The 14,540-nt window shown below is 37.9% G+C and overlaps 1 protein-coding gene across 1 annotated transcript in view; it reads left to right on the top strand.

The window, feature by feature from the left end:
• cacng2a (calcium channel, voltage-dependent, gamma subunit 2a) overlaps nucleotides 1-14,540 on the top strand; it is an 87,257-nt gene that overhangs the window by 49,417 nt on the left and 23,300 nt on the right. Inside the window, exon 2 of the mRNA XM_055194088.2 lies at nucleotides 5,257-5,340. Coding sequence (XP_055050063.1) covers nucleotides 5,257-5,340 — 84 coding nt within the window. The remainder of the gene's footprint in view (nucleotides 1-5,256; nucleotides 5,341-14,540) is intronic.

The raw sequence follows: 14,540 nt of genomic DNA, 5'->3' as shown, positions 1-14,540 counted from the left end.
CCCCCCCCATGATAATGATAATTGCATGCTTTATGAGAAACTGAAACTGGAGCCGAGTGCATAGCTCATCTCCACGTCACTAAGATGGAATGGGTACGGTGACCCTTCTCACCCATTACGGTGATTAAATAAGACCGACTCTGTCCTTGTGTCAGTGATGCAGAACATGGGCTTCTTCATCCCTGGATGGACATGGGTCACTTGACTTGACTTTGGTATTGATTGATGTTTCATACCTGGCTAAGCAGATGTCTGTTAGAAGTGCTCTTATGAAGTCGTTGATGGGGCTGATTTGACAATATGATCAAGAGAGGTAAGGTTCAGTTATATTACAAGGGGCTTAAACCAGAGCTAAAGAATCCGTGCAAGCAAAACAGACGTTTTCATGGATTACCAAAAGTGAAATATCTACCCGTTACAAACTGTAAATGACCTCTGGTCCTTGTGTGTTTTATTTTTTTTAAATTCTGACAATATGGATGTCACCGCGATGGTACCCTTTCAAAAAGGACGCTTTTGGACGTAAAGAGTTCGTATCAGTATACCTGATATATAAACAGTAAAGGGTGCACATTAGTATATCTCTCTCCCTCTCTCTCTCTCCCTCTCTCTCTCTTTCATCTATCCTGCTCCAGCTAATTGCCGCAGAGCTCATTGATAGAAATCAATGTGCAATGTTTGATTGTGAGCCAAAGAACAGGAAGGTGAAGCAACAAACACACACAAATACACAAACATACACTCTCAGCACTTTTAGATTTGATTCACTGATTAAGGGATGCCTTACACAACATTATGTGTGTGCCTTCTTAGGGTTCCCACAGATCTATGGCCTCCCTCCCAAATATCTGACCTTAATGCTATTACCAGTTCCTGACAAACATAACCAAATAAAAGATGGTAGTGATATTTTATGTAATGCATACTACTAAATCTGTTATGTTGAATTAGAGATGAAACGGTATGAACATTTTACATCACAGTTATAGTAACCAAATCACCACGCTTATCAATGTTATCATGGTTTTCCGAACAATTTCAAAAAATTACTGATGCAAACCAAATTTAACATTAATTTTACATGTAAGCAGAGGTGTCATGCCCATTCAAACTTGTTTTTTTTTTTTGTTTTTTTTTGAGCCAAATGGATTTTGCATGCAGCCTCATAATCAAAGAAGCGTCCATTAATCTGTTACTTGTCTTTTAATCTGTTTAATATGCAAAATATTATTAATTCAGTGCTGCATCCTTGTCACTTTTCAGAGATTTTTTGCCGTTTTGATAGTGTTTTGAATTGATCATGTTACATTACTTTATTCTGGCAGCGCTGCAGTCAGCGCAGTCATAGACGTCATCAGCGTCTGAGCGCGCTCACAAGCTCACAAGCTCTTTGCTGTTGCTGCTGCATTTTGCTATCTGAGAAATTAAAACGTGTAAGAAACGCTTACAACATTTCCAAACCCCAGTACGGTAATGTGCAGTTAACCTGCTCTGCGTCAAAAATGTATGGTTTAAAATGTGACCGTCTCAACGTTATTTTAGTAGAGATTTCTTTATGGATTTAAAATTACATTAATTTAATAGGATAATGGAGTTGTTGCAAAATGCATTACTGACACAATTAAACAAGTCATTAGACAAAACGTAAATAAACAAAACATGCCGTTTCAGATGTAAATATGATGCCAATATGTCATTATTCCAATTGAATAGATTCAAGATTCAATAAATTTATTGCCATGTCAACAGAGTTGATAGGAATTTGTCTTGGTACCACACCCTCAGACATAAATAGCATCATCATATCATCAGATATAAACATTGAATAACAGACAACCATCATAAGAATAAACACTGAACATCAACAACAGCAATACCCAGCAGACAGTAGACAATGAGAACAGACCTGCAAACATTAAAAAGTACCATGCCCCTTTGAGAGAAAAGTGCAACTGTAACTATTACTATATTGAATAGTTTTGAATTGTTAGTCAACACTTTTATTTTGGAGGTTTTTGCATGAAGGCAGGGGCGCTCAAATAGTTAGAAATGTAAGTTCCATGGAAAAGACTGAAAGCTCTATAATATGTCTGTGTAAAGTAATATTATCAGTTATTTAAACAATAAACCATAGCATACAGAACTTACAGTACCTGGAGGGTTAAATAGGCTAAATTAACCAAACAAGCCAACTAGTGTGAAGTTCGTATACTCGTCATTCCACAGTACAGAATCCAATGTGCATATGGCGGACTCTCGCGGCTGTAGACAGTGATGTTGTCTCTTGCCTCATAAATGTCTTAACTAGTTAAGACGCAGCACCAGCCAAGTTATGAAAAAACCCGCGGCTTATAGACCGAAAAATACAGTAGTAATCTAGTTCAGATAAAACACCAGTGAGTAAATCAGTATATAAACACAGGGCAAATTAGCAAGTCATCTGTCTGCATATGTTGTGAGAAATCAGGGTGTACTTTATGACCCAGGAGTAAACTGCACGATGTGCATGACTTGCGCTCACAGCAATCACATAAGAAACAAACAATTAAAAAAGGGGCTTTAAACTCATCAGATTACATCATTTAATGGAAAATTAATAGAAAAGATATATTTGTCTAAAGAAGTATCAGGTATATGCGTCAGTACATCTAAATTTTCCTAAATGTGTTGGATTTAAATTCAGTCAGTGAAGCACTCTCATTACAAACACATGGGAGCACACGTGAATGAATGTGTTTATCTAACGTTATTGCTTAAATTGGTGACACTGGCACGGTTATGGTAATTAAAAAAATTATGTGGTAATACTAACCGCTGGACATTTTTATCACGGTTAACTATTAAACCGGTAATCGTTACATCTCTACATCTCTGTTGAAATTTAAAGATCAATAACTATCAATAAAGTGAAGTTTGAACTTACAACTTACTTTGTTTCTCATACAAATCTAGCTGCTTTTGATTGTTTTACTTTATGGATCTTGACAAAAAGAAAATTTTTCAACTGTAATTAAATGGAAAATAGTTGTGTAAAATTTCTAATAAAAGATTTTGCATTATAAAACGGTTAGTTCCAATCCTTGATTCTGATTGGTCAATAGGTGTGCTTTATTCACGATAAAACACTGCTATGACCGCTTCACTCAACGGTTCTATTTAATATCACTGCGCCCTTAGCAACACCCTTAGCAACACATAAACATATAATGAGACAAAGTCTGAGAACAGTTTGTTGTTTTTATTTGAGCTTTCATGTTGTTGTTCGCAGTCAGGGACTATTTTTTCTAGCGGAAGGAATGCTTTTATTGATTTAACTTCATGAAAGTTGCACTAATATTTTTTTTTACTTTAACATTGTGTGGTAACCGTTTTATAAAAGCAATAAGGTACTCGAGGCAAGTGCTGTATCGTGAATAAGTAACGGCTGAAGGGGTTGCAAGCACTCCGCTTCGCGTCGTGCCTAACAACGCCCTTCAGCTGTTACTTATTCACGATACAGCACAGCCTCTCGTACCTTATTGCTTACTTATACCACCGGTCTGTTGAATGCTGTATTCTGATTGGTTGAGAAATGTTCCATGGGTATGCATTACTTTTGGATAACCGCACACCTAACTTTTCAAGTGTCTTAAAAATAGGCACCAGGGCAATGTTTGTGGTAACCGTGGTATAAGCGGAATAATTGACTCTTTAAATTATTTGAAAATAATGCACACCCAAGGTGTAACGGCACTCCGCGAATGGGTGTGCATTATTTTCTTATAATTCAATGGCCCATTGACAATTATTCCTTACTTATGTTACGTTTTTTAAAGGCACAGTATGGGTTTTCTCTAGGGGTGAGATTGTGGATTGCAACCAACCTCAATTTTGAAGCTACGTACAAACATGTTGTCATCTGAGACAACATAGGGACGAAACTTGCTTTGTAGAAAAGTGAATTTAGCTGTAGAAACATGATGGCAACTTCCATGTAAGGAAACCGGCAGTGTGTGCAGATAAAATGGCTCATTCTAAGGTAATAAAAACAAAAGAGGTCATTAGCAGTCCTAGAAAAACAGGGAGTTTTTTTATGATTGTTGCGGGCAAAAATGCAAGGATTATAAAATCATGCAAGTCCCGAAAATTTTGCGCGTGGAAATCTGTAATTTATGCGGCCAAAGTGGCATATTTGAAAAAATGCGGCCCCCGTATAAATATGCAGACTTTGGCAGATTATGCCTTGAATCATGCGATCGCATTATGTAAGGTCTTAATACACCACTTTTTATATACGGTAGTTATGTTTATTATATTGCATTTCTGTCAAGAGATCCTTCTAAAAGGTGCAATCCTTTCATTACACCTTTAATGTGTTATTTTCTTACATTAAATGCTGTACAAAATGAAAACCAATAATAAAAGCCAATATAATACAGTATCTTTGTTTCAGAAGCAGAAGGTATTGCTTGTCTTTCTTCTTGCCCTCTAAATCTAGTGGAACAGACTGTATAGACTAGAGAGAATCGTGAAAATCTGTCTCCTACATGAAAGCGTCTTTGATAGGCCTCTGCTCTCATCTCCACAAGCATGCCGCTAATGTTCTGCCTCCCAGCCAAAATATCCCCAGCAACACCTGGCACCATGAAGAAGAAAAAACTGATTAAATCATTAGAGAAACACATGGGAGATAGAAAAAGAGAGAGGGAGATGAAGGAGGTAGAGTAGTGTGGTAATGGGGTAGGGATGAACGACTTCATAAGCTTGGCACTGGGGTCCTGGTGCAGTGCCCGTTGTTTATGTTCACACACATCAAAGGTAACAGTAATTGCTGCTGTTTGCAGGCCCATGTCTCTGTTCACCTTGACTGACCTGTTATACACCACGGGCCAGAGCAGTGGTTTAGCGGGTCAGGTTTCTCTCGGCGTAGACCAGGAAACATCTGAACCTGGACATGAAACCTAATGAACGAACATCAGGAGATAAACTTCCCCTAGCATGGCTGAATTGTAAATTCAAGTTGATTAAACTTTAAAATGGAAGTGGAACAAGGATTTTTTACAGTTGTCACTGGGGCGATTCAAAAAGTACACATGTGTACCCATATCTGTACAAAAGACCTTTTTAAAGGATATCATCCCAATGACAGCTTTTGTACCATTTTTCACTTAAGTGTAAAGTCAAAAAGAAAAAGCTTGAATGTAAATTGTGGAGATTTACTGTAGTGCTTAAATGTACAAACCTAACAGCAACTGTTTTTCTCTGTCTCTGTTATAGGAAACTTCAAAGGACTGTGTAAGCAGATAGATCACTTTCCAGAAGACACAGATTATGAAGCAGATGCCTCTGAGTACTTCTTGCGTGAGTGACTTTTTAATTTCTGTGAAAAGTATTCACATTCTCGACAGTATCTTCTGGCTCATTCAGTTTTATATTTAAAGCAGTATCTGTTTCACTATTTTGACCTACATGTGCATTTTCCAAAATGTTTTGGGATGCTGATTCCTACCTGGTTGATGCTGGGAATGAAACATGGCCTGGAAATGAATGTTACCTTTCCAAAAGCTGTTACCTTTCCAAAAGAAAGTTTTTTAGAAAGTGTTGTGCACTGTCAAAAAAAAAAAGATTTTAAACTATACATTTACTGTCGCTGGGGTGGTATCCTAAGGTTCAGTTTTGTATCTTTAAAGTAGTAAACATAATACAATGTTGTTCCTTTTTGGGTAAATCACTGTACCTTAAGGATCAATTGTGTACCCTAAAAGAAGTGGCATGCCGTGACTTCTCTTCTGAGGAGGCAGGAATTTAAAATATGTGTTTGAGGTGTAGTGTGTGGCTCATTATGTCAAAATATGCATTCGCCGAATCATGTTAACCTATGTGCATCATGCATCGTTCAAAATACGTGCCTGCTGCAGACTGTCGAATGGGTTTATTATAAAAGAGACGCTTGCGTTCACGTGATACTCGCAAGACACTCGCTTAACCCTTAACTCTGATTATACATAAGTTTAAGTGAGTATCTAGCAAACGTGAGCGCCTCTTCTATTCATGAATATCAGCTGATGTCACTCACATCTCAAACTTGTCTTCCGTCATTTTGAGTACCTTAAGTGGTCACAAAAGAACTAGAAGCTATGCCTTATATTGTGAGCATCTAAATCTCATTTTTTACAACACTAAAGGGCTCGTTATAGTCGTGCGTTGGTCCTACGCGTAACCGCGACGGCGTAGGTTCCGCGGCGGTTTTCGTTTATACTTTTGCGTCGTCCTCCGCGTGGACGTGCAAACACACGCGCAAAACGCTGGTAGGCAGTATCCACGCGTGCAACCACAGTAGCAGTGCGACCGCAGAGAAGAAGAAGCTTGGCAAGTTAACCCACAAACGAAGAAGAAACAGCAACTTGTTGTGTATGATTTGAGAAGACCAGAAGTGATGGAAGTAAATAAACAGTGATTTTTGTTGCAGTTAGAGTTAAATGACTCCTCAACTTGGCTCATCTTTGTTTTCACCATTGCAAACGGAAATACCTATGACGCAGTTTTTTTACCTGACGGGAGGGGTTCTGGTGGACCAATCACAGCGCTTGTGGTCTGCGTAGAACTGACGCGCTGTTAAAAAATTTGCAAGGTGCACGTCAGGCTACGCAGAGCTACGCACAGGCTACGGATAGCCTACGCCGTAGCTACGGCGTAGAACTTACGCACGACTATAAATCGGGCTTAAGAAGGCTTGACACAGCATGATACTTTGCTCAAAGTATCAACTGTGTCTCTACACATGAACTCGAGCATTAAGAACATTGTTTGTGTACACAGAGTTTATTAAAAATAAGTTTTTGAACAACTGACTTTGGTTGTTTTGGCGTTCGCTCGCCGCCATCTTACCAGTCAAGATGTAGCGATCTCCGAATGCAGCGTAAGGAGGGAGGAGAGTAAAGATGGATAGCTCCTAAAGCATAGTTCCATATAAATGCTCAGATAATTCATTGTTTTGTAGCAAGTGAAAAACAATATTGACCTTCTAGTTGAAAAAGGAGCCTCATGTGAGATTCATTCATTCGCATTCGGAAATCGATTCTTTATGTCTGGCAAAGATGACGAGGGACGCCATAGCAGCCAAAGTCAGTTGTTCAAAACCTTTCTTTTCTTTTTAGTAAACTCTGTGTACACAAACAATGTTCTCAATGCTCGTGTCCATGTGTAGAGATCCAGGTGATACTTCAAGCAAAGTTTCATGTTGTGTCGTGCCTCCTTAGTGTTGTAAAAGTAGTGGTAGTTCGGTTGCAGCGGACAACGGCCGGAAGAACGCATCAGGGATCGAGTAGGCATCACACCCTAGCCAAGATTTTTTTTTAAGTAGCGTTTCTTTTTATGACAGTCGAGGTGCGAAATGTTGTCTTTCATAGCCATTTTCCGTATTCGTAAAAATCATAGACAGTATATAAAAAATCTGTGAATCGTAATAAGCTAGCCAATGCTTATCAGTAGCATACTGGTACTCGGTAGGTACTCAAGATGGCGGCAGGCAACTGGAATGACGTAAAAGGTCACATGACTGATATTCATGGATAGCTGGGTTTCCATCCAAACGTAAAGTGAATCTTTTCAAAATTCGCAAATAAAGAAAAACTAAGAAATGCGAATTAGGTGCGTTTCCATCAAGTTGTTTGAGCGAATGATGGTGGTATCGGGTAACCTAGTAACCAACAGTAAACAAACAACGTAAGCATGGAAAATAGAGACAAGGCTGCATGTAGTCACAATGGGGCAAGTTATTACTCTTTTTTTGCATAAATCAAAAACCACCTTTTGCAAATCAAGGGATTTTTAATCGAAATTCAGCATTTCCATCACCCGTTTTTGATGCAATACATCGAAATCACCATCGAGATCATGGTAATGGAAACATGGCTTATCATCAATTTGACGCGTCTGCAGCAGGCATGTATTTTGACATGACACGCAGGGCCGCATTAAAACTGTAAGGGGCCCCTGGGCTTTATCATTTTGTGTGGCCCTTTATCCACCAGAATTGCAGCCTACATTCACACAATCTTTATAATCACTAAGTGCAAGTTGTCAGGCTTTTATTTTGCTGGAATAAATGGAATTACAAAATATTAAAACCATATCAGAATGCCCGCAATATACACAAATATCACTGCATAACATATGCAAGTAGTCCTAGGTGACCCGAATAGTCTAAGATTCGATGCTTTGACAGGAGAAGCCTGATTCGACTACTGCACAGTCAATTGTCGCAGATGTGTTATAAAACTGAGGATCATTTCATTTTGGCTGTAAGAGTGCACAGTATCTGATTTCACATTTAACAGCTTTCTCCCAATATAAAAAATATACATCCTATTATGATAATACTAAGTAAATAATATAGTAGCTTTTAAAGGCGGAGTCCACGATGTTTGAAAAACGCGTTGGAAAAGGAGACGGGCCGACTACCAAAACACACTTACAGCCAATCAAATCAAATCAAATGCCGGGTTGCGTATGTGTGGGGCGGGTCTATCAACAGAAGGTCCAGATTCTATTGGCGTAGGGGCGTGTTTGTTTAGGTGATTTCAAATATCAACATTGGCTTTCAAACATCATGGACTCCGCCTTTAATAAATATTTTTAAAGTCTGTTAATAGCCTAAATCCCGTGACAGGGCTAGACGTCCATATCCAGAAACCATTGCAAAGTCTCTTTGTTTCTGCAATTAAAAAGACAAAACGGGTAATTCTATACTTTCGTTATTTTAAAATTAATTTTAATATTTCCTTGTTTTTATTTAATTTATAGATTATTTAGTGTTATCTGATTAAACTATTTGTGGGTTTTATTCCCCTGCGCATTTAGGCATTTTGCACCCATGTTCTGCACCTATTGATTCTGACTTTATTTTGTTTTTATTTTTTATTAATTATTAAGGTAAATTCTGATCTAATTTAAGTTCTGTAAGTTTTGGATTGCTTTTCGTTGTGTCGATGTTGCGCGGTTGCATGCTGTCACATTCAACTTAGCCGAACGTGCTGCTCTGCGTGATCATATTTAGGCATTCATCAAACGTAACATCAAAAAACTGATTTTTTCGACAAGTATAAGTTTTAAAATGTATTTAAAAAGGTTGCTTAACTTGTCAAAAGTTGAGCTACAAAACAGCTAAGCCGTTTTTGTGAATACAGAGATGATCAAAGTGAAAGTAAGCAATCAGATATTTTTGTGCAAAATAATAAAGCATATATAGTGTCTATAAAATCCTTAATTTCAGTGTTTTTTGGTTATAAATGAACCGTTTAAGTAATTGTATATAAAGCTTGTTTTTTATAATTTACAGTAACAAATTATATGTAATTTCTCGTCTTTTATTTCCTTGCCACGCTAAATCTCAAAATGAAACGATCGCTGAACTTAGCCGTGGCTTCCGAGGCAGAATCTAATTTGTTATTTATTAGATTTAGTTATCAAAATGTTTTGTGTAATATCTTTGTGTGCTGTTCTGTACATCTTGGCTTTAAAATGTTACGAGGAATCATTTAATGAATGTTTATATACACGTTGTCTTTCATATTAAGATAAAAACGCGTCCTCAGTTTAGTCTTTGTTCATCACTTGAAAGGCACTTTTGGTCACTTTATCAGAAAGCTGTCTGTGTTGCCTTCAGAAATGCAATAATGGATATTTCAGACAGAAATTTTAAAAAGCGCACTAATGATTGCAGGGTAGCCTATAGTAAGTGAGAGATTTTCTTGCGCAGGAACTGCATTCACGCACGGACATTCAAAGCAAAGCGATTAAGCATAATTTTAAAGGGAGTATCAGCTTTTTATAAAATGCGGCAGTTATTTTTTTCCGGCAACTCGGGGCCCTTCCCAGCCCGAGGCCCTGGGCTTAAGCCCAGGTAAGCCCATGCATTAATGCGGCCCTGATGACACGTGATGCACATATGGTGCGGTGAACACATATTTTGACATGACGAGCCACAAACATCACGGGCTACATACATTTTGAGTTTTGCATTCCTGTGTCCTCGGAGTCACGGCATGCAACTGCTTTAAAGGTACAGTTAATGGTTTTGTACCCCTGAAATTTAACTGGTACAACATTGTTCCTTAAACGGAAAGTTCCCCTAAAAATTCAAATTTCTATTTTAATTTTCACATCCTTATGTTGTTCTAAACCTGTATGAATTTTGATAAATGAGTAAGCACAGAGTTGACTGTACCCATTGAATTCCGTCGTATTTGTTTCTCCTACTATGGAAGTCAATGGTAACACTCAGCTGTGTGCTTTCCATCATTTATCAAAATATCTTCTTTAGGGGCGGTTTCCCGGACAGGGATTAGACTAGTCCTAGACTTAAACACTTTTAAGAGCTCTCCAAACTGAAAACAACTTGCACTGACATATCTTAAAATACATCAGTGCCCTTTGTTTTACCTCAAAATGCACACAAGTAATGTTTTTAGTAGGGCATGTTTGTTAAAACTAGTTATATTTCCTAATTAAACTAAGGCCTAGTCCTGGACTAAGCTAATCCTGGTCCGGGAAACCGCCCCATAGTGTTCATCAGAAAAAAAATCATACAGGTTTAGAACATGAGGAAGAGAAAATGATGACAAAATTTTCATTTTTGGACGAACTATCTCTTAATAGGTCCTTAGGGTATAATATTGTACCCCAAAAGGTACAACATTTCAATGTGTTGTATACCAACAAAGGTACAAAAATGAACCTTTGAGGGTACCACCCCAGCAAAAGAAAAGGTACAGTTTTGAACCTTCTTTCTAACAGTGTGGGTTCCTCTTGGCCCAGTGGCCCCCTAGAATACTTTTAACCTTTAACCTCAGCAGCTATGGCCCTAATCGCAAGTAAGCTTCCTGTTTTTCTTTTTGTTTAGCCATGATGCTTTTTTCTATGTGTGATAATGTAAACTCCGCCCGCTCGGCTTAGATTTTTAACTGTAGCAGCTTCTCGCTCGTACAGTACAATTAAACCGGGCCCTATTACGGTACACTGGCTCCATCGTAAACACGGGGCATTGATTTCCACTCTTTTTTCGTCTGCGCAAGCAGACCCAGGAAGTGTGTGTCAAACAAGCCACACGCATCAATCCTAAACTCACAAGCAGGTCTATCAGTTACTGTCATCAAAACAAGGGCCTGAATTGACCGGAAACAACATGGTAACAACTGAGACTAATTAAAGATTCTGTAACTGAAAAACACAAAGGTGGACTATTGGACAGCAATGAAAAATTTATCTAAGTCACCCTTATCTGCCTATAGGAGCTCAAAAATCTCAACAAAATGTTAAAAAAAGATCCAGTTAGGACTGGCAAGTCAGCTTAGACAGATTTGAGATATTAAATGATCTATAACCAAGAGCCACAGGAACCAGGTCTAACCTTATCTGTCAGACACTTGCCCATGTACTCAGAACCATTTAACCTACTTCTAAGAACACCTATTGGTTAGATGATAACATTTGATAAAATACCATACAGTTATCCCAGTAAAGGACCCTCTTAAGCTTCATGCATCACCTCTAACAGGTAGCTGACCTGCTGTAATTGACTCTTAACTGAATCTGTGATTGTAGGTTAAGCAGTTATAAGGTATAGGTTTTTACAGTTATGTAATTGACACCGTCATAATGATCCACTATATGTGTGAAGGTCTTTGACTGAATATCAGACTCAGATCCATTCGAGCTCTGAACGCATTTGAGCAGGGCACACTGCATGCTAACTCTGCAGATAACGCTTTGCCCATAAGTGTCTACTACCATAAAAAAGCCTTGTATTAGGGCTATAGCTGCATTCAAGGGGCCTAAAATTACTAGCAGCACCATAGATCCACCACAGACCTCACACCCTTTATGTGCATGTGTTTGGGAACTCGTGTTTGTCCTTTTCTTTTGCTGCAATTGGACGAATAGGCCGCAATGCTCCCAGTGGCTTGTGAATTAGGACACTCACTTCCATAAATATTTCAGCCTCTTTCTTATATAGGTCAGTTTCTGTCTCTCTCTCTTTTCTCCTGCCTACTTTTCATCTTCCTGCCGCTCTGTCGTATATCGTCTCAGACATCTGCTCTGTAGTACCTTTGGACACCGACTGTGTCCTGGGTTGAAGTAGTGATAGATAATTTGAGGTATAAACAGACTGAAATCCTTTCTCAATCTGATGACTCACACAACAATTTTTAATTTGAATGAATATACCTCTGTAGAAGTTTAGGCTGATATGGTCTATAGTTCAACGTTCCCATCATGGAAATGTAAAAACGGGCCATAGATAGTTCGACTAGTTATTTTGTAATATGCGAATTTAGCCAGGGCTTGTGCAGAAAGTTGCAGCTGATAAATTTAATATGTGGAGCTAAAAAAGCCCTTGTTGTGAATTCCTTTGTGAATTTTGTATAAGCAGCATGTTCTGATAAATTTTATTATATACTATTCTAGGCCTGTCAGGTGTAGTATGGGTTTGTGCCTCCATAGATAACGTAGTGATCTGTAGCTGTCAGATAGGGGGATTTTAGTTGAATGTGTAACTATTAAGTGCTTTTTCAAAAAGAAAACTTCAATTGACTTTGAAGTACTGAACTTGAAAACAATTCCAATCACCAAAATTTGAAAAAATGATTTCTTAAAAATCAGCTACAACATTCTCAGAAAAAACGGTAGACAAAGGTAAAAGTTGTCGGGGGGGTTCCATCTTAAAAAGTACACGTTTGTACCTAATAGTAGGGCTGTCACAATTATGAAATTTGGCTAACAGTTAATTGCCTAATAAATTGTGACAATTATGACGTTTTTTTGCTTTGACATTTAATACTTGTACATTTTGTTTGTTTATTAAATAATTCCCACATGGTTGTGATTATTTAAATTAACTCATTCACCGCCAGCCTTTTTGAGAAAAGTTGCCCACCTGCATTTTTGTGATTTTAACAAAATTTTCACAAAATTCCTTGCAGGAAAAATTATTTTCTATAAATATATAAACATACAAATTATATCAAATTAAAGAACACAACCTATGCTTTCAAACAAACAATAAACAAACAAACAAACAAACAAAATGGGGAAAAAAACGTTTCATTATATATTTACTTTTTCTACTTAATTTAACCACTGAAATAAGGATATTTCTCTTCAAAAATACAACATTTTGAGCAAAAAGCTTAAAAAATTGCGTTTTTGTAAAGGAATTTATGTTAGACATCAGACTCAGACTGACTATCAAACATAAAGGCAGTTAAAATAAATCATTAAATCTTTTTAACTTCCGTTTTTGATAAATTCGGTTTGGTGGATAAAAGCGGTATTACACTTTCACTTTGAAATTTGTCCAGAAAGGCATATTTATTAGTTAAATATGAACGCATAAATGACGAGATAACTCGTCAATGGCGGTGAATGAGTTAAATACCTAGCAGTGAATATTAATACACATAACACATATTTAAAAGTAATTATTTAATGATAATAGTATACTTCTTATCAAAGTTTTGCAGCATTTCTTTAAATGCTGTTTTTCCACTGTATTGAATGGCTTTGCAATGTATCGCATTACAGTGCACTGTCAGTTAAGGAACACCATCTGATACGTTCTTGTTTATACAGGCGCTACAGCTCCCCCTTGTGTTTTTTAGAGATATGTGCAATCATTGCGGTGATCTGAAATCATAGCAATGAGGTCAAACAATCGCAATGAGACGATTATTTAATCACTGTGACAGCCCTACCTAATAGGTGCATATTGGTACCTCAAAGGTACACATTGGTACTTTATGGTGCTTTTCTGTTGCATAGTACCCCACGGTTTGAGTCGGTTCACTTACTTTTGGGGGCTTTTCCACTGGGTGCATTAGTAGTACTCAATACTTATTTTAGTACCACCTCGGTCGGGGTTTCAAGCGACCTGGGCTGATACCAAAATGTGATGCGAAAACACTGTAGATCTCTGATTGGTCTGAGAGAATCGTCACTATCAGCGTCATCGCTATAATGTAAAAGATTAGCTTTACCTTCATGCTAGCGTGCGCTGTAAGTTCCGAAACTCCCTTTTAGTGATGAAAAACATCCACAAGTTAAGAATCAGGAAAATCATAACAGTTTTTTCCAGACTTGCAGTTTGCAATGCACACTTCCGCATATATGCTTAAATGCAACTTAAATGAGGCTCAGCCGACCACATCGACTGACGCCACGGGTGTTTGTACAGAAACTGTCATGTGAGACAGAGGTAGTGATAAACGTGGTGTGCAAACATCTATTTGTGGTGGTCAATTTTAATTTTGTGGCGGACTGAGAAATAAATGAATGTATGGGAATGTACAACGATGCTCTTACATGATATCACAGCAGTAGGCAGCCCAAATATAACGACATGCCTATAATCCCTTCCACTCCGAAATGTTACTTAACTCCCCAAAGTGAGATGATCTGACCCGACCTGACCCAAACCAAACCGTGGGGTACTATATGCAATGGAAAAGTGCCAATAGAGGTACATAATGGTTCCTCAAAGGTAAATATCTGTACCAAAATGA

Source organism: Misgurnus anguillicaudatus, chromosome 19 (assembly GCF_027580225.2).
Source record: "Misgurnus anguillicaudatus chromosome 19, ASM2758022v2, whole genome shotgun sequence".
NCBI lineage: Eukaryota > Metazoa > Chordata > Actinopteri > Cypriniformes > Cobitidae > Misgurnus > Misgurnus anguillicaudatus.
Note: the sequence above shows the minus strand (reverse complement) of the source record. Positions and strands in the feature narration are given on the sequence as shown.